Source organism: Chrysemys picta, chromosome 16, assembly GCF_011386835.1.
Source record: "Chrysemys picta bellii isolate R12L10 chromosome 16, ASM1138683v2, whole genome shotgun sequence".
Classification (NCBI taxonomy): domain Eukaryota; kingdom Metazoa; phylum Chordata; order Testudines; family Emydidae; genus Chrysemys; species Chrysemys picta.
Window position 1 is genome coordinate 10,777,306 of NC_088806.1, and position 27,797 is coordinate 10,805,102.

Genomic DNA, 27,797 nt, shown 5'->3' on the forward strand with positions numbered 1-27,797 from the left:
ATGAGCTGAGCACCCCAGCTCTCTGCCCTGAACCCCCCCACACACCCAGCCCTCTGCCCTGACCCCTGAAACCCGCCCACACCCAGCCCTCTGCCCTGACCCCTGAACCCCCCCACACACATCCAGTCCTCTGCCCTGACCCCTGCACCCCCCCCAACCCCAGCCCTGACTTTTGCACCCCCCCACATACCCAGCCATCCCACACCGACTCCTGCACCCCCTCACACATCTCCAGCGCGTTCTGACTCCTGCACCCCCCCCACATCCCCAGCCCCCCCACACCCCATGCCCTGACTCTTGCACCCCCCCACATCCCCACCCTGAGCACCAGACGGGAGCTCCTGCACCCCTCTCTACATTCCCATCTGCACCCCCAGTCTGGGATCCCAACTGCCGGCCCCGCTTAGCCCGCTGCCGGTCTGGGGTCCCAGCTGCCGGCCCTTTGCCAGCTGGGGTCCCGCAGGCCCCGCTCAGCCCGCTGCCGAACTAGGTGAACAGAACCCCAGGCTGGCAGTGGACTGAGTGGACCACCTGCATAAGATCAGCATTTTAATTTAATTTTAAATTAAGCTTCTTAAACATTTTGAAAACCTTGTTTACTTTACATACAACAATAGTTTAGTTATATAATATAGACTTATAGAGAGAGGCCTTCTAAAAAACGTTAAAATGTATTACTGGCATGCGAAACCTTAAGTTAAAGTGAATAAGTGAAGACTCGGCCCACCACTTCTGAAAGGTTGCCAACCCCTGGGTTAGGCATATGTTCCCTCTCTAAGGAGCCTCTGGGAGAGTGGATTCTTCTTGGTGGGCCATCAATGCCTGTCTGGCCAGTGATAGCTTCTCGCTTGTTGCAGCAGAAAGGCTGGCTCTGGGCGTTTCCCAACCTCACAACGTATTAAAGTAACACATAGAGCAGTACTTCACAACTTCACATACAAGGATCGTACCTACAATTCACAAGGTATTAAGGTTCAACAGACCAAGACTTAAATGATACTTCACAAGGCCTGCATTGTACAAAACATGTCCATCATATGACAGTGGTGAATATGGGGATTCCAGGGTGCTTTGAGGTACAGAGTATTACCCCTCCCGCCCCTGTACACAGGGCCATATCAGCGGGAGAGCTTATCCTGCTGACAAAGCTACCGCCTCCTGGGGAGGTGGATTATCTAAGCTGACTGGAGACCTCTCTCCCTTCTCCTTAGAGCTTCTTCATTCGAGCACTAGTGGCGCAGTTCCACTGGTGCAGCTGTGCCAATGTAGCATTTTAAGTGTAGACGAGCACTAAGACAAAAACCCATAGATTAGAGCTCTAATATTCGTGTATCCCACAGTCTGCAATTGGAGCCTGACACCTTAATTCCCTCATTGCTTACCATCATTTCCACAGCATGGAAGTGGCAGCCAGTTTGGGATTCACAGGGAAGGAATGTCCTCGGAAGGACTCTCTCTCTCTTTGCCTCATGAAACTTTAGATCCAAACGGTGAAAGATGATTGTTCTCAATCTAACCCTGGCATCCTTTGAGACTGTAATCTGTGACACTTAACTAGGAAGTGAAGCTGTACAAACAATTTTCCTTGGGCCATTCGTCGCCACAGCAGCTTTTACTGGGTGAAAACTAAGAACTGGGTGTGTACTATTTCTGCCCCCCTTTTTTTTCCGAATCCTTGGCCTTGGCTAGGGTACATTTACACTTCTCTGAAGTAGAACCCTTTACCAAACCACTCAAAAATCTCAGCAGTGTTAGTGCGGAACGGCTTCCCCAAACATGCCCAGTGTTTCTTTAACTTAGGAACTAGCTAAAGGCCTGGACCAGAATCTTGGTAAGTTACCAGAGGTGGAGTTTCTATTCAAAAATAGATATTTTTCTGCAGCTATTCTGCAGCTTCAGCCCCCCCATATGGCAGGACTTGGGGTGCAGCTTCATTCCTCCCCCCCCCCCACACACACGGCAGGACTCGGGTGTGGCTTCATCCACTCTGCAGAGCAGAGCTCGGGCTACTGTCCTGCCGCCCTGGGCTTCAGCGTCCATCAGGGGGAGGGGCATGTCATGGATTAATTTTTGTTGTCAGACGGGGGTCACAGTGCAATGAAGTTTGAGAACCACTAGCTTAAACAATTGAACTCCACCGTGGTCATCTGCACTTGCTTCAGTTAGTTGGGGTTCTGCTGTTGTTCACCATTTCCCAGTGGAGATTTAAAATCACTGCTGCTTCTTTGTTAGCGTGTCCAGTAAATTGGAGAGTTCTCTCCTGTTGATTGAACTGCACTTGAACTTTCTCCACGTCATCATGGAGGGGTGGGGAAAAAGCAACGCTGAAGTGAGAAGTAATGACTTTAGCAAATGGTCATTTGTCTCAAAGTCTCCAATAAATCTGAGCTACGTCTCATCAAAGTAAACTAATATCCAATTGGGCGACCAAACAACTTTTCAGGAAAGATAGAAACCCACATCACAGAGAGACAGAATACATGACAGTGAAAGTGTCGAGTGAAATTCCAGAGCAGGTTACATCTAATAACTCAGAATTGGGACAAGAGATTCTCCCACCACATTCTCCTCTGATCCATTCAAACCTGCTTCATTCAGCACTGTCAAGTTATGTAATTTAGAAAAGTTTTAGCATTTTAGTATCGTCATAATGGAGGAAAATACAGCCAACCTTCCCCCAAGTGGCTTGGCCAATAGTTGGAAACTGGGATTTAAACTGCAAATAATCCCACTGTGTTTGGGATCCATTTGAATTCCCCTTCCAGGTCTTTGACATTTTCATCTCCAGTCATAGTGACTCTGCTATAGGATTAAAGAAGTCAAAGCGTCATCTCCAAACACAGACAGCTGAGAACACTGCACCACATGACACTGAGAAGTAGAGGGACAGAATGTGATGAAGATAAACTCTGCCTGGCTCAGAGAGGAGGTAACAGTTCTGCAGTGATGGGGAAGGAAGGAATCTCTGTGAGTCACCCCATCTCCTTCCAGTGTCACCGAGGCTGAAATGACACGTTTTTCCCTGCCACTGCTCCTCTTCATTTAAAATACATTTAAATATAACGGGGGGAAAAGGTCCAAAAATAACGGCTCTTCAGCACAACCCAGATCAACGTGAGAACAACTGAGAATGAAACAATCTGTATCATGGATGACCCTAATAATAACTTTACAATAGGAGGAACAGTATAAATGTGATGCTCCTTGTTTCCTGGAAGAAGGGACGCACTCCCATTACTCCTGGGACAATGGAGTTGATAGCAAGGACAACCGGGTCCACTCCAAAACAGGGCGAAATGCAAAAGGCAAAAATGGGCAACTCTTCTGGACAAGCTGAGGGATAATGGTGCTGCAAACGGTTCAAACAGATTTAAAGGTTACTATATGGAAATTAGCAAAAGTATTAAAGAAAAAAATGTCTGGCTAGCCTGTGAGGTTTTTATGGTGTTTCTCTCCCTTACAGATTCTCTGATGATATTTAAGGGATGAGCTCTGAGTGAACCTTGTCCCACACTCACGGCATTCATAGGGCTTCTCGCCTGTGTGGATTCTTTCATGTCGAGTAAGTTCTGACAGCTGAATGAAGGTCTTCTCACACTCACAGCACTCATAGGGTTTCTCACCCGTGTGGTTTCTCTGATGTCTAATGAGGTGTGAATGCTGAATGAAGGTTTTCCCGCACTCAGAGCATACGTAAGGTCTCTCCCCCGTGTGCATTCTTTGATGTATAATGAGGTCTGAGCTCTGAGTGAAGCTTTTCCCGCACTCACTGCATTTATAGGGTCTCTCACCTGTGTGGTTTCTCTGATGCCTAATGAGGTGTGAGTGCTGAATGAAGCTTTTCCCGCACTCACAGCATCCATAAGGTCTCTCCCCCGTGTGGATTCTCTGATGTCTAGTAAGCTCAAAGCTCTGACTGAAGGCTTTCCGACACTCACAGCATACGTATGGTCTCTCTCCCGTGTGGATTCTGTGATGTTTAAGAAGGGCTGAGCTATCCGTGAAGCTTTTTCCACATTCACCGCATTCATAGAGTCCCTGCCCAGTGTGGACTTTGTGATGCTTAGTAAGGTGTGAGCTGTCAGTGAAGCTTTTTCCACACTCCCTGCATTCATAGGGTCTTTCCCCTGTGTGGATTCTCTGATGCGTAATAAGGCTTGAGTTGTTAGTGAAGCTTTTCCCGCACTCACAGCATTCATAGGGTCTTTCCCCTGTGTGTATTCTCTGATGTCTAATAAGGGATGAGCAGTGACTAAAGTATTTCCCACACTCAGGGCATGTAGTTTTTCTCTTTGCCCTGAGGATTTCCTGCTGGGCTGTGGTTTCCTTCGAGTCCTTGTGAGTTCCCCAACAGTAAATTAATTTTCCAATTTTCTCCCCTGGCTGGTTTCCCTGCTCCCTCTCTGGTCTGTGCTGAATCTCACAGGCTGTTCCCTGCTCATGACTCCTGGAAACATCCCCTTTCAATCTTTGCGTTAATGCTCCATGTGATTCCACTTGCACAGCATCTTCCTGCTGAGAATTCTGCTCCTCATTCTCACTCACCATCACCTCACCTGCTGGAACAGAGAAAGAAACCTCAAACAGGGATGGAAAAGGGAAGAGCAAACCAAAACAAGTGCTGGAGAGATGTCAAATAAAAACCAGGAACTGAACTCCCCCAAACTCTTCCCCCAAAGGGAATCAATTTGGCCTTCACATCCCATCTAAATACTCAGTGGGAAGGGAAGAAGCTACTGACAGGTGTCAGTTAGGATCTGTAGTACGCCATGAGCTATATCTTCCCTGGGGATACGACACCTCCTGGGGACAATCCTGAACTCAAAGAGCTCCCAAGGTCTTCCTAGGGTACACCAGATGTCAACTTCAGGCACTTAGATTCTGAGTAGGTTTAATGTTTCCTCACCAGTGCAGGGATCTCTCAGGATCTCCCTTTTCTCTGAACTGAGGAGGTCTGGGACCCACGGCTCTTCCCTTTCTTCCAGCTGGGAGATCACATCAGGTTTGGAAACTAGAAACCCTGCTCAGATGAAAGAAAACAAATGAGATCAGGTGAATTCCTAAGACTCTGTCATAAAAAATAGTCTAACTCCAGTCCTTAGTAAACCAATGAAATCCCAGGGCCAAACTCATAATCCGCTGAACATGATCATCCTTTTAAGCAACACGGTATGTAGTTATGAGATTTTACTGTATGATGTTATTGAAAATATTACAATTCTGTGGAACACCCTGAGACTGGTTCCTCAGAGACAGCAAAGCTATCACCTGGTTAAATGGCCATTCTCCGGCCAGGGGAAGGGTGAACAAGAAATTTACATTCCATCACAAGGACGGCTTGAGGCTCACATCCACAACAGACAGCCTTTCACCATGATTCAGCTGAAAACTGAAGATGTTTCTAGTACAAAGGACTGAATTATTAAAAGAGGTGAGAAAATTGCTTGATACTCTCTCTCTCCCTTTTCTCTGTGCTCATGACATCAACGCCTCCTGAAGAATTGAACTTGGGCAGCAGGAAAGAGTGAGGGGAGCCCTGGCTGAAAGGAAACCCAGCCTGTCACAACATGCGGTTAGAGAAAGACATTTTAGCTTATGAAGTTAGACGTCAGTTTGTGTTTTATCTTTTATTTCTTTCGTAACCAATTCGGAATGTTATGCCTCATTACTTGTAGTCACTTAACATCTTTTCTTTCGGTAGTTAATAAAACTGTTTTATCTAACCAGTGTGTTTGGATTAAAGAGTGTGGGAAACTCCATTTGGGATAACAAGGTTGGTGCAGGTCATTTTCCACCGATGAAATGACAGACTTTATATGAGTATCAGTAGTGTGCTGGACGCCGCAAGAAACACATTTCCGGGGGAAAGTCTCAGACTAGTGAATTTGCTAGTATTCTCCCCTGGAGTAATTTCTAAGTGGCTGACTAATATAGTGTTTCTCAAATGCAGCCACCAGGGGCTTTTCTTACCACCACAGCATCCTGGGTAGTGATTCGGGGAAGTAAAGCAGGGATTGGGCCCTGTCCCCTTTCTGGGCATGGTGGGGCTTGGGCTTCAGCCCTGGGGTGACAGGGGGCAGGCTCTGGTCGTGGGGGTTCAGGCTCCAGCCACATGGCAGTGGGCCCCATCCCCGGGGCTCCAGCTGTCGGACCCCAAGATGCAGCTGTGGGGCTTACGGCTCCAGCCTGCGGGGGGTGCTGGTCCCAGGCTCAACACCCCACATCTCCCTGGTCCCTGCTACCTCCTCCGGCTTCAGGCTCTGGTCCCAGGCTTCAGTTGTGCAGCGGCAGGCTCTGGTCCCAGGATACAGCTATGGGGCTTCAGGCTCTGGGCCTGGCCATGAAGCAGTGGGTGCTGGCCTGGGCTCAACCCCTGCCCCCCATTGCCCTGGCCCCCCTGCAAGGCTTTGGGCTCTAGCCCTGGGCTCCGGGCCCTGGCCACACAGCAGTGAGTGCCAGCTCCAGTCTCACCCCCCATCAACCCACCACCCCCAGCTTGCCAGGGCTGAGTAAGTCCACTGTGAAAACTGATATTTATAGGTTTGTTAATATCACTTTTCACAGCAGACTTACTAGCTAGCGAGGAGGCTGTGAAAAGTGATATTAAGAAACATACAAATAGTACTTTTCACAGCAGCCGACTTATGACCTAGCAAGTCTAGGGGGGAAAAAGCAACCAAAAATGCAAAAGAAACAAGAACAAAAGACAAGAACTTGCGAAGCACCTTCTTTGTGTTTCTCTGCTGTTTAGGTCCAGTAAAGAATAGAGACAACTGTATATTATTTTATTACTGAGTCTGCAAAAAAAACCTACATAAATTATTTTTGTTTTTCCTAAAGTTAATTAAGTATTTTAGGAAAAATTGTCAGCGCGGAGGCCAGCAAGAGTTCGTGGCCGCACTCTGAGGCCACCAAAATACGTGTTGTGAGAACTCCTGGACTAGCAGCACCCAATACTGTGCAGCGAGAGTGAATGACATGCTGGAGCCTGTGGGTTAACTGGCCAGGAGAGGCTGTTCTCACAGCAAAGCAGTGTAAAAGGCACCCCGGATTGGGGAACTGAGGGGAAACAGCTGTTCAACAGTCCAAGGGTAATGTCACAGTGGCGCTGTGAGAAAGATCTATGCACAGCTTGTTATTTTAAGCACTGGTATAGTGATTTTAAGGGAAACTCAAGCATGGTGGCTGGAAACAGTTAAAGAAAGGTTACAGTTTGTTGTGTTCTGTCTGCTTACTTTGGGAAAGGGAAAACGAAACAGTAAAGCATAAATATGAGCAGTGACAACTGCAAAGTTAGAGGCAGCAGGAAAAGTACCAGCTCTGGCAGGCAGAAATGTGACTGAAAGCTGCACTGGAAGCTGAAAAGCAAAAAGCAGAAAGATCTCCTGTGAAGGAAGAGAGCCCAAGAAGGTGTTATCAGTGTATCAGTACCCTGCTGAAAGAAACCAAGCCCCAACCAATCCATGATAATGGGCTAATGATAGCTGCAAAAGCCTCGAAGGCATCTGAAGCCTACCTGACACATTTTAGGAGAACTGGCTCTGCAGAGCCAGATATGGAGCATATTAAGGTTGTCAAAATCAATGGGCAGGCATCCGTGGGATGGAAATGTGATGGTGCACAGATTTCTCTGGTTAAACAAAGGGTGGTCCTAGAGACTGACCTGGTACCTCGTCAACTGGCAGAACTTGTGTTAACAGGAGGATCTAGGCTCCTTGTGCCTTTAGTGACCGTGCCCTATTGACAGCCTTAGCCACGTGGGGTGGACAGAGGCTGAATTACCCCCTCCTATCCTGGGCATTCACTCCTGAGTGACTAGCAAAAGGACAGTTATGAGCTAACAACATTACCCCCCTCCCGCTCCAGTGCTGGACAGGTACAATCAACTGCTTATAAGGCTGCCCAGGGCTTTTCTTCTTCCCCACGGGAGCCTCCCTTTTTATGTTCTTCAAAAAATGTGTCTCCCTTTTCCCTTCCAGGGGCCTCCTCCAGCACACACTTCCTTGTGCTCTCTGGAGTGGGGTCTGCCTCTGTTCAGCTCCAAAACGCTGGCAGCTGACAACTGGGTTAGACGCCTCTGTTAGAGGCATCACTTCTCCCTCTCCCCGCCCTCCTTTGGCTCTGAGGGTGTGTTGCCTTTTGGTGCTGTGTAGGAGTTATTCTCACCTCCCCGCACATACACACACAGATACACACTGCTTTCTCCTTTAGCAGTTTCTGCGGTTTACCATTTCCTTCTGGACAAGCAGAATGTGAAAAATAAGAATCAGGCCAGCTGACTTCAGGAAAGATGGATCCTGCAGAGAAGAAGCATCCGAAGAAGTGAGGTTTTAACTCACGAAAGCTTATGCCCAAATAAATCTGTTAGTCTTTAAGGTGCCACCAGACTCCTTGTTGTTTTTGTAGAGAAGAGAGATTGTGGCTATTGCACATGGTGATGGGGGAGCAAGATGCTCCACATCTCAAGGAGTTTAATTACCGACCTAGGCCATTTTCACATTCTGCCATGCAGTCGAGACCAGTGAGGCGTTGTCATCTGTAATCCTGGGTGACTTTCAATGTTCTGCTGCTGGAGCTCCCTTGTCTGGCATTGAAGGATGCACTGAGTATTTGTGAGATAAACAACCCTGGACCAGCAGCTCTGACTTCAGCAACCTGCTTATGGCCCCCTTGACACATTCTGGCTTCCACCAGCCTTGGATACAACTGGCAAGAGATCGCAACACCCCCACTCCTTAATTTTCCCAAAACCATGTGCTCTGCAACGGCTACTTTCTCCTCGACCATTCAGAGGAATAAGGATTGGTTGCCCTCAGAAGAGACAAATGGCCCAGCTTATCACTTTAATTGGAGATAGCGATCACTTGTATTCAAAGACAGCACCAGATTCATTTACTAAACGTTTAATCTAACAAAAGCATTTAAAGTGAGTTCAGGTATAAACAATAGAGTTAGAAATGGTTACCAGGAAGTGAACAATGCTTTCTAGAGACTAGGACCTAATAAAACTACAGTCCTGGTCCAAGGTAAGATTCTTACCACACTACTTTCCACCGAGAGGGCAGACCACCCAGGGCCGGTGCAAGGATATTTTGTGCCCTAGGTGAAACTTCCACCTTGTGCCCCCCCTCCCTCACCTGCCCTGCCCCCCGGACCATCACTTATTATAAACTTTCAACATACTTTCAAAAACACACCCTTTTTAGTCACATATTTCCTTCCTTCATATCAAAATCTACTACATTTTATTCTACCTTTAGAATATCCAATTATTGTTACTAATAATTTTTTTTAAATTAGAATGGTGGATACTCCATCATACAACAACTGACAATATCAATATGACAAATTTCAACAACCTACACACGCCTATTCACACAATAGTGAGTTGGAATCCCATGCCACTCCCAGGAGTCATCGGTGGATCCCTGGGGAGACTAGTGGATCCAATCGGAGAGAAACCCCCATGCAGCTCTGGGGTGGGCAGGTGGCCTGAACTAGGTCCTTTGCCCGATGTCCCTTGACCCTTTTTGCTTGGTGCCAGGGAGTCCCACTTTTTTGACTGCTTCTTGGGCACTGGCAAAGGGTAGTGGTGCCAGACTGAGCCCGGTGCCAAGGGTGCACTACAAACCGAGGTCGAGGTGCCGGGCCTAGAGGCAGGAAGGAAGCAGGTGCTTGGGGCGGCCAATACAAAGGGGCAGCACGTTCGTCCACTATTGGGGCAGCATGTCCGGGTCTTCAGCGGCAAGTCCTTCAGTCCCTCTCTTCCTCTTTGAGCTGCCGCCAAACAGGAAGGGAGGGAGTGAAGGACCCAGCACCAAACTACCACTGAAGAAGGAAGCAGCGTGATTGAGCTGCCGCCGAAGTGCCACCAATCGGTTTTTTTTTTTTTCCGCTGCTTGGGGCGGCAGAAAACCTGGAGCCGGCCCTGACGAGATTGCAGTCCTGCGCCGGACAGAGTGCAGCCTCCATGAGGAGAGCCCTCAAACGAATATCATGCTCCTTCTATGTTCTCGGACGAAAATTTTTACAAATCCGACACTTGTCTTTCATGTGTGATCCCCCCAAGCACTTCAGGCAGCTGCTATGGGGGTCACTCATAGGCTTAGGCCTGTTTCAGGCATAACAGGGCTTAAAACCCAGATACTGGCAGGGGTGGCAGGTCTGTAGAAATTTTGGTGGTGCCTAGAACCCACCCCCCAAACTCCAGCCTCCACCTGCCTAAGGCTCTGGAATGGAGTTTGGGTGGGGGGAGGAGGTCTTGGGTGCAGGCCCTGGGAGGGAGTTTGGGTGGGGGAGGAGGGGTCTGGGGTGCAGGCTCCGGGAGGGAGTTTGGGTGGTGGGTGCAGGCTCCGGGCTGGGGCAGAGGGTGAAAGGTGCAGGCTCTGGGAGGGCGTGCGAAGGGCTGGGGTGCAGGCCCTGGGAGGAAGTTTGGGGGCAGAGAGGGTGTGTAGGAAGGGGGTGGAGGGGTGAAGACTGTGGGGTGGGGCTGAGGGATTTGGGGTGTGGGAGGAGGCTTAGGGCTGGGCAGAGGGTTAGGGTGCAGGGGGATAAGGGCTCTGGCTGGGAGTGCGGGCTCTCGGGGGGAGCAGGGCTGAGGATGAGTTTGGGGTGCAGGCAGGCTGCCCCAGGGATGGGGCCAGAGAGGACTCCCCCCAGCCCTCTCCCCGAGGGCAGCAGTGAACTCTGGGGGAGGGACCCCTCCTCTCTCCCCCCCCCCCCCGCAGCACACTCACTCTGCACCACGGTCACTGCACATGCTCCTAGGGCCCCTCTGAGGTCCAGGAAGCCCCCTCGCCTCCCCGGTGGTGGATGCTGGGGGGGGTTGCCATCACATGTGTGTCTCCTCCCCTGCTGCTGCTCCTCACTGTAGCCTCACTGGGGGTGAGCCTTGCCCAGTGTGGGGCAGGAGCGGTGACTGCGGGCACGGGGAGGGGGGCGGGCTGTGCTGGTGGAGGGTCCCAACGGAAAAGGGAAGGGTCTGAGGGGGAAGGGCAGGCTGCCCTGCCACTAGTGATGGTGGAGAGGCACTAAGACCCTGTGGCAGCAGTTGATGCCCAGAGCCAGTAGAGTGGAGGCAGCGTGGAACACACTCAGGGGAAGTGGGGGGAGTGGCAGGTGGGGGCCGGCCGGGGGACACTCAGGGGAAGCGGGGGGGGGGGGCAGGCTGAAACACTGTAAAAAATTTGGGGGGCACTGCTTTTTGGCACCCCCAAATCTTGGCATCCTAGGCAACTGCCTAGTTTGCCTAGTAGTTGCACTGGCCCTGAGACCACCCCCTTACTCAATATCTCCCCCAAAGTCAAAAGTGCTTGGTTCCTTTGTCATCTTTGTGGGAGGGATAGCTCAGTGGTTTGAGCATTGGTCTACTAAACCCAGGGTTGTGAGGGGGCCACTTAGGGATCTGGGGCAAAATCAGCACTTGGTCCTGCTAGTGAAGACAGGGGGCTGGACTCAATGACCTTTCAGAGTCCCTTCCAGCTCTATGAGATAGGTATATCTCCATATATTATTATCTTAAATGAAAGATAACTTGGGGTTCTCTGCTCTCTTCTGTATAGTTCAGTCAACCTTTGAAAGGGAGTTTTCTGGAGGTTCCCCTCCAAAGTAAAAGGCATTCAAGCTGTGAGGAAGGAGGCCTGGAGTCTAGTGATGAAGGAAGTTCCATGCTGGTTTTTTCCCCTGCTGGTGTTTGCTAAAATGGAATTTGGTCTGGTCCTGAGATAGCCTCCCCTGCCATGATGTTGAGTGGTTACCTCTGCCCCTTGTAAGTATGACAGGTTTGTTTTTAGTTTATGTAAATTGCATTCCCATTGTCTCTTAATGTACACTGAAAGTGCCTTTGAGGTGGCAGAACCACCTGCCTTTGTGTAGGGTGGGGTAACTTCAGCCCTGGCTGGCAGACACGCTTTAACATCATTCCCCAGCTATCTGTAATCTTGCCTTTGTCCTCCATACATACACCATGCAAGAATATTAACGAACATCATGTCTGTAGCTTTCTGTTGATATCTTACATGACACCTTTTCAAGACAGGTGAAGACATTAGTGACTTGGGGTCAGGCCAGCTGAAATTCACTATCAGATACCATGGAGCCCCTTCCCCCAGGATGCTGGGAGGGTCACAGACATAACCAAGGAAGTGCATATTTGTGCCAGGCCTGCTGGGTAAGTCCAGCGGATACCCAGGACGTTGTAGCCCCGGTCTAGTCCAGGAGAAGGATAGTTGTAGAATTCCAGTCCAGGAGAGGAAAAGACAGGAGGCCTGACACCTGTGGGGCGAAGGGGCGCACTGAGAGAGAGCAGGAAGGGGACAGGATGCAGCTAGCCTTCTCACTCATTATGACACCCACTCTCCTTCCACCCACTGCTCTCACCCCTCCTCACCTTCTTGGGACCCACGAGCACCCGCTCCTCGTGTTCTCCCCTCCCCTCCCATTGCCGCCAGCCTTCCTCACTAGAGCTTCCCCCAAATTTCCCACTGTCCAACCACTTTCCATCTCACCTTCCCTCTGCCCCAAGTCGTCTTTGCTTCAGACTCCCAAGAGCTCCAGTTCCCTCCCCATTGCTAGTTCCCCCATTTCCTGAAGCAAACACTACCCAGCCCCCATTTCCCCTTTACTCCCACCACCACCACCATCCCTCCCAGCTCCTTGACATCCTGACCCACACCTTCCCATTTCTTCCAGCCCTCCATTGCATCACAACTCCCTACAGAACCTACTCCATGGTACATCTCCTTCCCACTGCCCCCAGGCATCCCAGCTCACAGGAACTCTTCACCTCAAACCTACCCCCCACCAGCCTACTACCATCTGGACACTCCCCTGCTCTCCAACACCCTCCCTCCCACTGCCTGGACCCTCCCAATTATAGTTATTTATTATTTCTATTACCGTAATGCTCATATCCCCAGTCATTGACCAGATCCCACTGTGCTAGAAATTCTACAGACATAGAACAAAAACACAATCCCTGCCCACAAAGGGACGAAGAATAAGACAAGAGACAGGTGGGGAACAGACAGACGGGAGATGTGTCCCAGTTTGTACACTGAGCCGAATGCTAATGAAGAGATTGTGAAATCTTCGAGAGAGGAAATTTACATGAAAAAATAAACAGGATCCGGAGTTTAGATAATGGCATGTAGGGGGTACATTTGGATGTACAGGGGTACAACCTGCAACTTCTACCGGGGAAGCAAGCGGACAGCATGATTTGTTGCATGAAAAATAATGGAGCAAATAATTAAGCAATCAAGATGCAAACCCCTGGAAGATAATAAGGTGATAAGTAACAGTCAGCATGGATTTGTCAAGAACAAACGGTGTCAAACCAACCAGATAGCTTTCTTTCATGGAGTAACAAGCCTTGTGAATGGGGGTAAGCAATAAATGTGGTATATCTTGACATTAGTAAGGCTTTTGATGCTGTCTCCCATGACCTTCTCATAAACAAACTAGGGAAATTTCAACCTAGATGGAGCTACTGTAAGATGGGTGCAAAACTGGTTGGAAAATCATTCCCAGAGAGTGGTTATCAGTGGTTCACAGTCAAGCTGGAAGGGCACAACGAGTGGGGTCGCCAGAGATCAGTTCTGGGTCCAGGTCTGTTCAGTATCTTCATCAATGGTATAGATAATGGCATAGAGAGTACACGTCTCAAGTTTGTGGAGGATACTAAGCTGGGAGGGGTTCGCAAGTGTTTTGGAGAACAGGATTAAAATTCAAAATGATCTAGACAAACTGGAAAAATGGTATTAAATAAATAGGATCAGTAAGGTCAAATGCAAAGTACTTCACTTAGAAAGGAAAACTCAACTGCACACATACAAAATGGGAAAGGACTGCCTAGAAAGGAGCACTGCAGAAAAAGATCTGGGGGAGTCATAGTGGATCACGAGCTAAACATGATTGAACAGTGTTGCAAAAAAAAAAGCAAACATCATTCTGGGCTGTATTAGCAGGAGTGTTGTAAGCAAAACACGAGAAGTAATTCTTCCGCTCTACTCCATGCTGATTAGGCCTGAACTGGAGTAGTGTGTCCAGTTCTGGGTGCCACATTTCAGGAAAGATGAGGACAAATTGTACAAAGTCCAGTAAAGTGTCTTTCGCTTCCCTGTTGAGAATGATTTCAAGTGCTGTAAAATCCACAGGCAGGCTCTGACATGGCCTGCTCTTCAGTTTTGCCAGTACAGCTCTGCTCTATAGGGCTGTGAAAAAAATCACCCCTCTCCCCCTAAACCAACATAGCTATCTTGGCAAAAGATTCAATGTAGACAGTTATAGTGGCAGAAAGTCCACTACAAAAAAATGTTGCAAACTAAATGCCCAGAAACTACTTTACTGCAGAGCTAAAGGTGCCCAGTGCTGCGCCCCCCCCCCGTAATGCAACCTTAACTCTGTTCCCAACTGAAACCTTGCAGCTGGTAAGAGCCTCTGGGAATGGTTCTGTCAGGGTGGTGCAAAGGTTAACGAAGTACCACAGGAACTGGAGAATTCTCCATCTGTTGTCAAGGCTAGATGCCTTCCTGGAAGATGATTTAGTCAAACACAAAGTGTTCAGCTCAGTACAGCAGTAACTGGATGAAATTCTATTGCCTGAGTGACACAGGAGATCAGCCTAGATAACCTAATCACCCCTTCTGGCTTTAAAAAAATCTATGAATCTAGAACAGATACGAGGAAGGACGAAGAACATGGCATTGTTTGCGTTGTGCTCTACAGATGGGAATACCAGCATTTATCAGCATGCCCTCCAGCTGTGTGCCCTGGGCCAGCTGTAGCTGTGATCGGATGGTGGAGGGAGCAGTTGGAGCAGCCTGGCAGACTGTGACTGTGGTATGCAGAGAGTGCAGGTGACCCCTGAGGGACCGAGTCTGCCCCACGTCAGTGCTCAGTGTTGTAGGTTGTGTCACTAAAGGTGCACAAGGGGCAGTTCTTGCCACCGGGATTGTCAGCACTCTAGTGGGATAGACGCTAGTGTTCTCCAGGGCTCAGTGAGGGGGCAAGTGAAGGCAGGGCCGACTCTAGGTTTTTTGCCGCCCCAAGCAAAAAATTTTTTGGCTGCCCCCAACCCCAGCCCTGGGCTCCCCCCGCACCTCCCTGCCGCCCCAGCCGTGGGCTCTCCCCCCCACCCCACCCCACCCCCACTCCCTGCTGCCCCAGCCCTGGGCTTCCCCCCACCAGTGCTGACTCTGCCCGCTCCCCCCTCCCCTCTAGCCGGTCTGGTGCTGGCAGAGTCGAGGTAAGCAGCGGGTCTCCTGGGCCGCACCTCAGCTCAGGGTCCCTACAGCCAGGGCTCCCGCCTCCAGGACTGGCCGGGACCGGGAGGTCAGAGCCGAGGGACTGCCCGGCAGAGGAGCCAGGGCACGGCAGCCCCACAGGGAGCGGAGCCCTGGAGAGCGGGACGCGGGTCTCGCATGGCAGCGCCCCGGGCACCGGTCCCTACTATGGCCCCGCTGCTGCTCCTGGCTGCCCTGTCGCAGTCCCTGGGTGGCTCGGGCTGCGGCGCGGCCGCCCTGCGGCACCCACAGGCGGCTCTGTACGCCCCACGGGGCAGCCCCCAGCCTGAGTGTCCCATGCTCGGAGCCTGCCCAGCCATAAGGGCGCCCCCCGTGCAGGACGCGCTGCTGCTGCCAGGGCCGGCTCTAGGCTTTTGCCACCCCAAGTGGGGGGGGGAAAAAAAAGGCTGGCTGGAATGCCGCCCCTGAAAATGTGCCGCCCCAAGCATGTGCTTGGTTTGCTGGTGCCTGGAGCGCTGGTGCCTGGAGCCGGCCCTGAGTAAAGGTAACGACTCAGAAGGAATCCTCACGGTGAGGGTAGGGGAGTGGGATCATTTTGCAAGTCGGAGCTGTTTTTTTGTGGATTAGGATCAGTGTTTGAGTGAAGTCCGGGGGTAAGAAGTTTCTTTTCTTTATGCTGGACCAACCCCCATTTTTACCTGAGCAAACAGGAGATATTTGACATTGTGCTGTTCTGCTCCTGTGCTCTGTTCCCGCAGTGTCCTGGAGCAGGGGAGGGCAGAGCGCTAGTGTGTGTGTCACTGGCATGTGGGGTGATGCTGAAACAGGCCAGACTAGAGGTTGCATTGTGGGGGTGACGCGAACCTTAATTAGTCACTTCCCCTTCTAAGAACCGAGGGGACGGGAATCCTTACCCAGCGAGATCACATTCCCATAGTTCTCCTGCATAATGGCTCTGCAGAGGGCTCTCTGAAGGGGGTCCAGCAGAGCCCCCTCTTCCCTGGTGAAATACACAGCCACCTCCTCGAAGGTCACCGGCCCCTGAAAGAACAAGAGGCCAACACTGAGTATCTGCTGCCCCACTCACAGCCCCACTATTCATCACGGTGAGAGAGCCCCTTGTCTCTCCCAGCAGATCCATCACACCCCTACTAGCCACAGACTGATACAGGAGATGAAGCCCCTAGTAGGGTCCAGGGAGAGCTCCTTGGTAGGAAGCCCAACACCCTGCTCATTATGAGGAGCTGGATGTGAGGGGAGGGGCATCTCCCCTAAGTCTGACTGGTGGGTGGCCCCTTCATATCTCACAGCAGCCGCTGGTTAGTCGGATCAGGCTCCAGCACTGGGAGTCTGGTCAGTTTTCCTAGCCCCAACAAGTTGATTGTTTCCTGTTCCTTATATTAGGGCATTTCCACCTCCAAACCTCACTGGTTTCTTCCTAGAATCTAAGCCACATATTAAACTAGTTCCGGCAGGTTTGCCAGACCCTGTCCTTTTCCCTTTCTGCACCCTGTGTATTTCCTGCCCCGCTCCAAACTCCAAACCAGACTGCACAAACCTTCCCACCTCCTATGTATTTGCTGCCTCTCTCCCTCCTGCAGGAACCCAGAAGTAACTTCCAATAATCCATAGCTGAACTGGCTTCTCTGCAGCCATTTCTGTTCCCTGTCCCAAGGGAGGCTGGGATGAGCTGGAGTCTGGCAGGGAGAGAAGGGCAGATGTGAAGGTTTCAGAACAGGCTTTAGTTCATTTCACATCATAATTTCCCCAGGCCCTTTCCCTGCAGACAGACATGATAGATTCTGCCATGCTGGGAAAACGCTTCATCTCTTTGTTACAATGTAGACCTGGCCCCTCCTGCCAGGCTATGCTCACAGAAAGATTTTTAAGCCTCTCCAGTCACAAAGTCTTTGCTAGAAAAGAGCAGAACCAAAAGAGTCACTGTGGGGGATTCCCTCTGACACTGACCCCAGGGCAGCCACACCCCAGCTGGGGGGGGGATATGGAGTCAGGAACTGGCTTTTCCTCTCTCTCATACTCATCTTGTCCACAGCAAAGCGACACTGCCCAGGGATGCTGTAATACATGTGTCTGGGCAGATTAGAGTCCTGGAAATCTCTCTCCCCACTCATTTCTCCCACTGCCCCTTTCAGTCTCTCTTTCCCCTGTGCTCTCTCCCTGCCCCTCTGGCTGGGAAAGTCTCATTCCTGGGTTGTTTGCTCTCCCATGGCTGGATTTTCTCCTGGCAATTGCTAATGGGAAGAGCTGTTTGTGCAGAGTCTCTTTCATGCCAGTCCCCAGTATGTTAGAAAGTCTGAGACAGGAGGTCTGGTATAAGGGCCTGGGATAAGGCCTAAAGCAAAGTTAGCAAAGAGTCAGGCGCTGCGTAAAAGTCAGCCCCCATTACAAAACAGATGCCTGCTTGCAAGTTCACCATGTGGTCCATGAATTTGGCTTGCGTTGCACAAACACAAGCAGTCCCAGGCACTAAGAAGTCACGTAAACACCTAGCAGAGGGGTAGTATCAGAGCACCCCGACACAAAGTTATGGTATAAACACACTCCCCAGAGATGATACAGGGACACACTGACCCCTCCTAAAGATCAGGGCAGGACGACAGGGTGATGGATAGAGATGTCTGGATCGAACCACCAAGTACAAGGTGAAGGGTGGTAACTAACCACGTCAGAGGGGTAATACAGAACTTGTTTGTATCAGTGTAGAAGAGAGGGGGTCATAGAGGGGGTGGAAAGTCCCACCACTCACTGAGCCAAGTCCATTGTAACAGGCATCCACATGTTAGTGTCCCCGAACAGTCTGCCAGGCATTAGGACTGTGCATCGTTAATAATAAGCCTGGCCAAGCGCCTTTGCCACTCAACCCAACTCTGTGGTCCTTAGGGGCAGTTCGATCCAGGCTTGTGGTGCCGGCTACCTGGCCAGAACTGGTGCAGCACGCAGAGGAAACACAGCCAAGCACTGACAACAGCCAGCACCTTCCCTGAGGTCTCTCAATTACCTGGAGTCTTTGGCTCAGAATTTAGTATTAACAGGGCCTAGGGCTGCCTTAGGGGGCTAGTACCACTTGGAGAAGTGCTCACCTCAGGTGGGCACAGAGGAAGCCTTAATTAAGGTCACTTCCCAGGACCTCCCTACCCCCGGCTCCCCGGGGAAAACAGCAGCTGCTAAGCCTGGACTCTGATCACAGCAGAGGCTGCAGCATCTGACCCAAGAAGCCGAACCCCATATCCTGAGCAGAGAGGGACAGAGTTTGAACAGCCTTCCCTCCTTTAGTGTATTTCACATCTATATTTGATAACTAAATCAAGAAAAAGGAGCAACATTTACAAAGATTTTATATTCACGTTCAAGAATTAGAGAAAAGGGGTAAATCTGAGATTGTTCATATTTTATAATTAGAGAGACGGGAAAATCTCAGGGCGTATTCAATCAGTAATAGACAACTAGAGAGAACGTGGGGCAAATGTTTAGGGTATTTTATATCAATCTTTGAGATTTACAGAGAAAACGGGTCCCAAACTCCCCATTTGATCCCGAGAGAAAAACACCAATATCTGAGGGGATTTTATGTCGCCATTAAATAAGGAGAGGGGAAAGGTGGACAGTTTGAAGGGATTTTATGTGACTGTCCAACAAACAGAAAGTGACGGTTCCCCCCCCCCCTTCACACGGGCCACAAGGAGCCCTGGGGGAACCAGTTTGAAGGGGGTCAGGGAGGGGGAGCTGGAAGGTCCCTGGATGAGGGAAGGGGGCAGCAATGGGGGATGGGCAGGTGGCTGGGGGAGACTGTGTGGCAGTTCGGGGGATTGTGTAACGGGGTCTGGGCCGTCCCCATGGGGAACACGTGCTCCCCCCTTCCCCGCCCTGGCAGAGAACAGCCCCCCCATCCCCACCCCAGAGGCAGCCAGGTCTCAGGGCTCCTCCAAACAGCCCCCCCAAACAGCCCCCCCCCGATCCCAACCCCTTTGGGGGAACGACTCAGGGCAACAATTTCCCACGGGGCCCAGGACAAATCGCTGCAGGTACAGTGGGCAGTGGGTGGGACCATGGGAGGGGGTTGTAAAGGGACATTGGAGGGTTATGGGGAGAACAGGAGGGATCGGGGGAGGGGAAATGGGGGGGGCGCCCCGGGTTTTACACCCACGTGTGACACGGGGAGAGAAAAGGGGAAGAACTGGAGAGAAGCTGTATCGGGGGAGGGGAGGCAAGTGGCACAGACAGGGACCGGATCCAATTAACTCCCCCCCCGCAATTCCCGTTTCCGCCCCCAGCCCCCCGGGAATTTCCTGCTGCCCATCGACAGTTCAACTCCCCCGAACTCCGGCTTCGCCCCTCCCCCCACCCCACAGGGGACCCCCCGGGGTCTCTGACTCACCGGGGGGGTCGCGCTCCCCCCGCCCGGGCGGCTCCTACCAGCAGCAGCTGCGAGCCCCGCCTGGCACCGGGCTGGGGGAAAGGGGGCGGAGAGAAGCAGCGGCCGGAAGTGACGCACCGCACTGGGTTGCGGGAGGCGGGGGTGGCCGCCGCGAGACGCTGCCGTTAGGGCGGTTGCAGCAGCGCCGCCGCGCGCAGGAGTTCGGTCGGGGGGCGGGGCTATTGCCCATGCGGCGGGAGGGGCCAGAGCAGGGGGCGGTGGCGCGCGGGGAGGGCAGCTGTGGGGCTGGCTCTGGGAGGGGCAGGATGGATAAGGGGGCTGGAAGGGAGGTGGGGCTGGCTCTGGAAGAGGCGGGGCGGGGAGGCTCCCTTTATTGCCAGCGGGGCGGGGCGGGGGGGGGTTTGTCTCACACTCCATGGGGCTGGAAGGGAGGTGGGGGGGGGCAGCTATGGGGCTCGCTCTGGGAGGGGTGGGGGCAGCTGTGGGGCTGGCTCGGGGCAGGACAGGGGGGCAGTTGTGGGACTGGCTCTGGGAGAGGCGGGTTGGGAGGCTCCCTTTATTGCCAGCGGGGGGGTTTGTCTCACACTGCATGGGGCTGGAAGGGAGGTGGGGGGGCAGCTATGGGGCTGGCTCTGGGCAGGGGGGGGCTCCCTTTATCCCCAGTGCTGGACCCCCCAGGATCTCCCTCTTCTCCCAGGACAAACCCCCACGGCCTCACCGCCGCCTTAGGCAGGGCCTCTGTGCCGGCATCCCCCTGCGTCCCACCCTAAGCTGCGTTCAGCCCCCGGAAAGGACTCGGGCTTTCCGCTCCCCGCCCCGTCACACTGGCCGTGTTGTCAGTGGGTGAATCGTAGCGTCGTAGGCCTGGCAGGGACCTCACGGGTCAGGGCTAAGGATTATCTAGCCCATCCCTGACAGGGGTTTGTCCAGCCTGCTCCTAAAAATCACAACCTCCCTGGCCATTTATTCTAGTGCTTAACCACCCTGACAGGAAGATTTTCCTAACGTCCAACCTAAACCGCCCTTCCTGCAATTTTAGCCCATTGCTTCTTGTCCTGGCTGCACTCGTTCCAGAATGCCTGTGGATGTGGGTGGTGCCTGCGACCCCCGCAAAGGGGAGCCCTGACCAGGGAAGCTGGTCATAGTGAGAGGCTTGTTCCCGGGCTAGCACCGGCCCAAAACCTGGTTGTCAGACGGGTGTCCATTTTTAGCAGTGCCTCTGAGGTCACGCTCGCTTAAAAATGGCATCCCCCCCATGCAGCGTGACCTCATGCACCATGCATAAGAGTTTGCATGGGGGAAGGGCGGGTCACATGAAAGGGGGTGGGCCCCAAACATTCCCAGAAAGTCCAGTATTCCAGCCCCCTGACCCACCTCAGCCCTGACTAGGGTGACCATATGTCCCGATTTTATAGGGACAGTCCCGATATTCAGGGCTTTTTCTTAGATAGGGACCTATTACCCAGTGGAGCCGGTTCGCAAGAACCGGTTGTTAAATTTAGAAGCCATTGTAGAACTGGTTATTAAAGGGGCCAGCGGGTGAGCAAACTCTGGTCTGTGGGCCACATCCGGCCCGTGGGACCGGCCTGTCCGGCCCACCTGAGCTCCCAGCTGGGGAGGCTCCCCTGGCCCCACCCCCACTCGCCTCCCCTCGCAGAGCCCCAGCTCTGCAGCTCCTGCCGCTTTGAGCAGCATAGTAAGGGGGCCAGGGCTGGGAGGAGAGGTTCGATAAGGGGCAGGGAGGGGCTGGAGGGGGCAGAGGTTCTGGGTGTGGGGGCAGTCAGGGGATGGGGAAGGTGGGGTTTGGGTAGGCATGGGAGTTCCGGGGGTCTTTCGGGGTAGTGGTGGATGGGGTCGGGGCAGTCAGGGGACAGGGAGTGGGGCAAGTTGGGTGGGGTCCTGGGGGGCAGTTAGGGTGGGGGCAGGCAACGAAGCTTGGGGTTTCTGGCCTGCAGCGCGGAGACTTGCCGCAGACCGGATGAAATGAAGCAGCGGGCCGGATGCAGCCCGCGGACCATAGGTTCCTCGCCCCTGGCTAATGTCGATGTAACTTACATCATTCAGGGGTGTGAAAAAAACAACCCCCTGAGCTATGTAAGTTACATCAATTTAAAGGGGTGTCTGCACCCTGCTATGTTGGCGGGAGCTAATGAGAAAGAATGGGTGACGGGAGACAGCTCTGAGTCAGGAAAGATCGGAGTGCTGGTGCCAGAAGAATGACGGAGAATTTGAGAAAGGCAGCTGTGCCCAGAGACACAGATCACAGGGTTGTCTACACTGCAAAGTGAAGTCGACATCAGGCAGTTTATGTCCATCTAACGATGGAGGTGTACACGCTACAATGCTCCTCGCGCCGCTGTGGTTTGCCTGCTAAGCCAACATAGTAAAACCACCTTGCCGAAAGGCATAGTGCTTAGGGCAGTGGTTCTCAACCGATGGATCATTGTGGGCCGCCTATGTGTTACCTGGGCCGCCGATTGAGAACCACAGCGCCCCCCCCCCCCAGACCTCTCTGCCCAGCGCTCCCACCCCGAGTTCCCTCCACAGAGTGGGGCCAGAAGCAGTCCCCGCTGAGGGGCTGGGTGGCAGGGCGGCCCCAGACCCAATGGCGTGGCAAGGCAGTGCAGCCCCAGCGGCTCTGGACCCAGTCACGTGGGCCCTGCAGCCTTTAGCACGCAGGTGTTTTTTCACACCCTTGAGCGACAAAAGTTTGGTCGATGAAAATGTCAGTGTAGACATAGCGTCAGTGACCCTTACAGTCTAACTGGGTAAAAGGTTATACACCTTGTCTCCTCAAGTAGTTTTCCTTTTAATAGAAACGGACTTCGAAGCTACTCTAAATAAGTTCCATTTGAAATACAAAAAAAAAAAAAAAATCTATACTGGGCCAATAGTCTCTGATATATTATTTCTCACACACATTCCCACACCCCAACCTTTGGAGTGGGGTTTTACATCAGAAATCCTTCTGTTAAAGATGGTAAATTACATTAATAAACTTGTCAGGATTAGCCACCACTTCCTGTATTACTAAGAAAACAAAAACCAAGACAACTTTCAATTTTCCAATATAATTCAGGTGATCACATAATTAGTCTCTTACTCTTTAACCCATAACTTCACCTTTAATTTCCTTTTCAGTGGTGTAGCCCATAGGGCTGGCCTGCTGGTTGCTTTATGATATCCTGCCTTTATAGATTGGTTTGCTGTTTGTTTTGTTATATTTAGTTTATATTTTTGTATTGGATTATTCTATTATGGTTGGCTGTAATGTGAGGATCCAGCCGGCCTGTATCTTGTATCATTAGCTTAAGTAAATTAGCTTAAGTTTGGCTCATTAATTAAGCTCATTAATTTGGCACTTGTTCCAAGGAACGTGGCCATGCACCAGCCTTTGTAACCCGTGCAGACACTTCCCAAGCACTTGAACCAATTTCACACTGGTTTAGATAAAACATAAAACAGATTTATGAACTACAGACAGATTTTAGGTCATTATAAACAACAGGCATAGAGATCAGAATTAGTTACCTAAGAAACAGAAATAGAAACGCAGTCTAAATTCTAACTTTAACAGACTAAGCAAGATTTGAATCAAACAGTCTCTCACCCTAATAGATGTTACAGGCAGCTCACAGTTCTTCTTCGAGTGCTTGCTCATATAGATTCCAATTAGGTGTGCGCGCGCCGCGTGCACGATCGTCGGAGAATTTTCTACCCTAGCAACACCCGGTGGGTCAGCTGTGGAGCCCCCTGGAGTGGCGCCTTCATGGCGCTGGATATACACCCCAGCCGACCCAACGCCCCCTCAGTTCCTTCTTACCGCCCCTGACGGTCGTTGGAACTGTGGAGCGTGGCATAGCTGTTCTCCACTCTCCCTAGCTTATCCTGTTAATTCTGTAGATAGTTCTAGTCATAGTTGTTGTATAGTGTTAGATAGTTTTTCATCTTCGTCTCGCTCCTCCATCCATTCCAAACCCACCCCCCTTCCCCACTGTCGGAGTAGCCGGCGAGAAGGAACTGAAGGGGCGCTGGGTCGGCTGGGGTATATATCCAGCGCCATGAAGGTGCCACTCCAGGGGGCTCCACAGCCGACCCACCAGGTGTTGCTAGGGTAGAAAATTCTCCGACGATCGTGCATGCGGCGCGCGCACACCTAATTGGAATGGATATGAGCAACACGTCTCGAAGAACAACAGTTACAAAGGTGAGTAACTGTCTTTTCTCGATACTCAGCCTGAACTCCCTTCCAGCCTGGGACCAATCTCCCTAGTTCAAAGTCTTTGTCCTCCACACAATCTTCCAGGTGGTGAGAGGGGGTAGGGGGAAGAAGCCAAGTGATGATGTCATTTTCCCTTTTTTATACTTTCTTCTAGCTGCTAGAAAGATCCTTGCTGTGACTTTGGTTAGGCTGTCCCCACTGCATATGTGCCCTAAGGAGCCTCTGGGAGAGTGGATTCTTCTTGGTGGGCCATCAATGCCTGTCTGGCCAGCGATAGCTTCTCCTTTGTTGCAAGTGGAAGCCTGACTCTGGGCGTTTCCCACCTCGCAACATATTTCAGCAACACACATAGAAGAACATAAGAACATACGAATGGCCATCCTGGGTCAGACCAAAGGTCCATCCAGCCCAGTATCCTGTCTACCGACAGTGGCCAATGCCAGGTGCCCCAGAGGGAGTGAACCTAACAGGTAATGTTCAAGTGATTTCTCTCCTGCCATCCATCTCCACCCTCTGACAAACAGAGGCTAGGGACACCATTCCTTACCCATCCTGGTTAATAGCCATTAATGGACTTAACCTCCATGAATTTATCCAGTTCTCTTTTAAATGCTGTTATAGTCCTAGCTTCACAATCTCCTAAGGCAAGGAGTTCCACAAGTTGACTGTGTGCTGTGTGAACTATACTTCACATACAATGAAACTACATATAATTCAACAGGATATTAAGGTATAAAGGCTCAAGCATGCATTGTTCAAAACATATAATCACACGACAGTAGTGAATATCGTGGCTCCAGGGTGCTACTTTGAAGTACAGAATATAGTCGCCCCCTCCATGTAGACAGTGCCTTGTCGGCGGGAGAGTTTCTCCTGTTGACAAAGCTGCCACTTCTCGGGGAGGTGAATTAATTAAGATGATGGGAGAGCTCTCTCCCTTCACCTTAGAGTTTCTTCATAAAAGCACTACAGCAGCAAAGAGACAGCAAGCCCTAAGAGACAAAACCATAGAATCAGGACTTCAAATGTGTGTATCCTGCAGTTTGAAACTGGAGCCCGACACATTAATTCCCGCGTTAGTTACCATCGTTTCCACAGCATAAAAGTCCTTTTCACCCAATTGGGGAGCTAGTTTGAGATCCACATGGAATGAATGTCCTCTAAAGGACTCTCTCTCTGCCTAATGAAACGTTAGATCCAAAGAGTGAAGCATGATTGTGCTCAAACTAACCATGGCATCCTTTGGGACTGTAATCAGTGACACTGAACTAGGAAGTGGTGTTCTACAAACATTTTCCTCGGGCCGTTGGTCACCATAGCTTCCCTTACTGGGGTGAAAACCAAGAACTGGGTGTATACTATTTCTAACCCACTTCTTTCAAAATCCTTGGCTTTGGTTAGAGTAAATTTACCTTTTCCTGAAGTAGAATCTTTTACCAAACCACTCAAAATCTCAGCAGTGTTAGTGTGGAACGGCTTCCCAAAACATGCCCAGTTTTTCTTTAATTTGGTGGCCCGGGTCTAGGCTAGGGATTGAATACAGTCCTGGATCAGAATCTCTGTTAGTTACTGGAGTTGGAGTTTCTATTCAAATATAGCTATTTTTCTGCAGCTATTTCATTTTCAACACTGATTTCATTTTATACACATTTGCAGTACCTACATAGGGTAAATTCAACAAACCCCACTTCTATTGCCTCGACATCTGCATCATAAAGGGCGTCAAGTATCAGGGGGTGGCCATGTTAGTCTGTATCCACAAAAACAACAAGGAGTCCAGTGGCACCAGTGGCAAAAGCTTTGCCTCTCCTGGAATTGACACCTCCTCATCTATTATTGGGAGTGGACTATATCCACCCTGATCAAATTGGCCCTGTCAACACTGGTTCTCCACTTGTGAGGTAACTTCCTTCTCTTCATGTGCCATTATATAATGCCTGCATCTGCAATTTTCACTCCATGCCCCTGAAGAAGTGGGTTTTTTTACCCACGAAAGCTTATGCCCACATAAATCTGTTAGTCTTACAGGTGCCACTGGACTCCTTGTTATCATAACGGGCAGCATTTCCCATACCATAGGATTAGCTAGGAGAGCTCTTCTGTAGGGCCTCGGTTACTACTCTAGGAACCAAATACATGGGTATTTTGCCTAGCTCCAACTCACTTACTGTGGAATCCTCTCCCCAGATCATCTGAGACAATATTGACAAACAATTGAACTCCACTGTGATCAGCTGCACTTCCTTCAGTTAGTTGCTCAGTTCGGGTCTGCTGTTGTTCACCATTTCCGAGTGGAGATTTTAAATCAGTACCGTTTCTTTGTTAGCATGTCCAGTAAATTGGAGAGTTATCTCCTGTTGATTGAACTGCACTGAGAACTTTCTCCATGTCATCATGGACAGGTGGGGAAAAAGCCAAAGTAAAGTGCCAAGTATCAGAGGGGTAGCCGTGTTAGTCTGTATCCATAAAAACAGTGAGAAGTAATGACTTTAGCAAATGGTCATTTGTCTCAAAGTCTCCAATAAATCTGAGTTACATGCTGTCAAACTAAATTAATAAAATTGGGTGACCAAACAGCCTTCAGAAAAGATAGAAACCCACATCACAGAGAGGTAGACGACATGACAATGAAAGTGTCAAGTGGGATTCCAGAGCAGATTGCATCTGTTGACTCAGAATCAGGAGAAGAGATTCTCCCACGACATTCTCCTCTGATCCATTCAAACCTGCTTCACTCCGCACTGTCTCTTTATTGAGTTATGTTATTTACAAAAGTTTTAGCATCCTAACAGCCTCATAATGGGGGGGGGGGGGGGGGGGAAACAGCCAACTTTCCCAAAGGTGGCTTGGCCAATAAGTGGAAACTGGGACTTAAACTCCAAATGATCCCATTGCATTTGGGATCCATTTGAATTCCCCTTGCAGGTCTTCGACACTTTCTCCGGCAGCCATGGTGACTCTGATTAAAGAAGTCAAAACGTCATCTCCAAGCACAGACAGCTGAGAACACTGCATCACATGACACTTTGAGAGGTGGAGGGATAGAATGTGAAGAAGATAAACTCTGCATGGCTCAGACAGGAGGTAACAGTTTTGGAATGATGGGGAAGGAGGGAATCTCTGAGTCACCCCATCTACATCCAGTGTCACAGAGACTGAAATGACTTTTTTCCCTGCCCCTGCTCCTCTTCATTTAAATATAATGAAAAAAGGTCCAAAAATAACTGCAGTGCAGCATAACCCAGAGCAACGTGAGAACAACTGGGAACGATACAATTTGTATCATTGGTGACACAAATAACTTGGCAAAAGGAGGAACAGTATAAATGTGTCAAGTATCAGAGGAGTAGCCGTGTTAGTCTGGATCTGTAAAAGTTGCATCCGACGAAGTGGGTATTCACCCACGAAAGCTCATGCTCCAATACGTCTGTTAGTCTATAAGGTGCCAGCGGACTCTTTGCTGCCAGTATAAATGTGATTCTCCTGGTTTCCTGGAAGGATGGACCCACTTCCATTACTCATGGGACAATGGAGTTGATAGCAAGGACAACCGGGTCCAGCCCAAAACAGGGCAAACTACAAAACTGCAAAAGGCAAAAATGGGCAACACTTTTGGACAAGCTGAGGGACAATGGTGGTGCAAATGGTTCAAACAGCCTTAAAGGTTACTACATGGGAATTAGGAAAACTATTAAAGAAAATAAAAGTTTTGATAGATCTAGAGGTTTTTATGGTGTTTAGCTCCCTTGCAGATTCTGTGATGTCTAGTAAGGGCTGAGCTCTGAGTGAAGCTTTTCCCGCACTCACAGCATTCATAGGGTCTCTCTCCCGTGTGTATTCTGTGATGTCTAGTCAGGGCTGAACTCCGAGTGAAGCTTTTCCCGCACTCACAGCATGCATAAGGTCTCTCTCCCGTATGGATTCTCTGATGCGT

At 50.6% G+C, this 27,797-nt stretch overlaps 3 protein-coding genes across 20 annotated transcripts in view; 1 reads left to right on the forward strand and 2 right to left on the reverse strand.

Moving 5' to 3' along the window:
* LOC101935438 (zinc finger protein 436-like) overlaps positions 1 to 27,797 on the forward strand; it is a 321,486-nt gene that overhangs the window by 208,074 nt on the left and 85,615 nt on the right. The window lies entirely within an intron of this gene.
* The window catches only part of LOC101940007 (zinc finger protein 436-like), a 118,583-nt gene that overhangs the window by 78,444 nt on the left and 12,342 nt on the right, over positions 1 to 27,797 (reverse strand). The gene's annotated exons all lie outside the window — the stretch shown is intronic.
* On the reverse strand, positions 582 to 27,584 carry LOC101935995 (zinc finger protein 501-like). 11 transcript variants are annotated; one of them, XM_065569957.1, is made up of 5 exons: positions 19,680 to 19,843; positions 16,804 to 16,942; positions 16,160 to 16,286; positions 4,907 to 5,020; positions 582 to 4,559 (listed from the first exon to the last, which is right to left on the reverse strand). In XM_065569957.1, the coding sequence occupies exons 2-5, from the start codon at positions 16,873 to 16,875 to the stop codon at positions 3,424 to 3,426; spliced, it is 1,449 nt and encodes a 482-aa protein (XP_065426029.1). In that variant the 5' UTR covers positions 16,876 to 16,942; positions 19,680 to 19,843; the 3' UTR covers positions 582 to 3,423. The 11 variants fall into 11 exon arrangements, with proteins under 11 accessions (XP_065426029.1, XP_065426030.1, XP_065426031.1 ...); XM_065569958.1 differs by having other exon boundaries at positions 19,642 to 19,843; XM_065569959.1 differs by having other exon boundaries at positions 582 to 4,556; positions 19,680 to 19,842.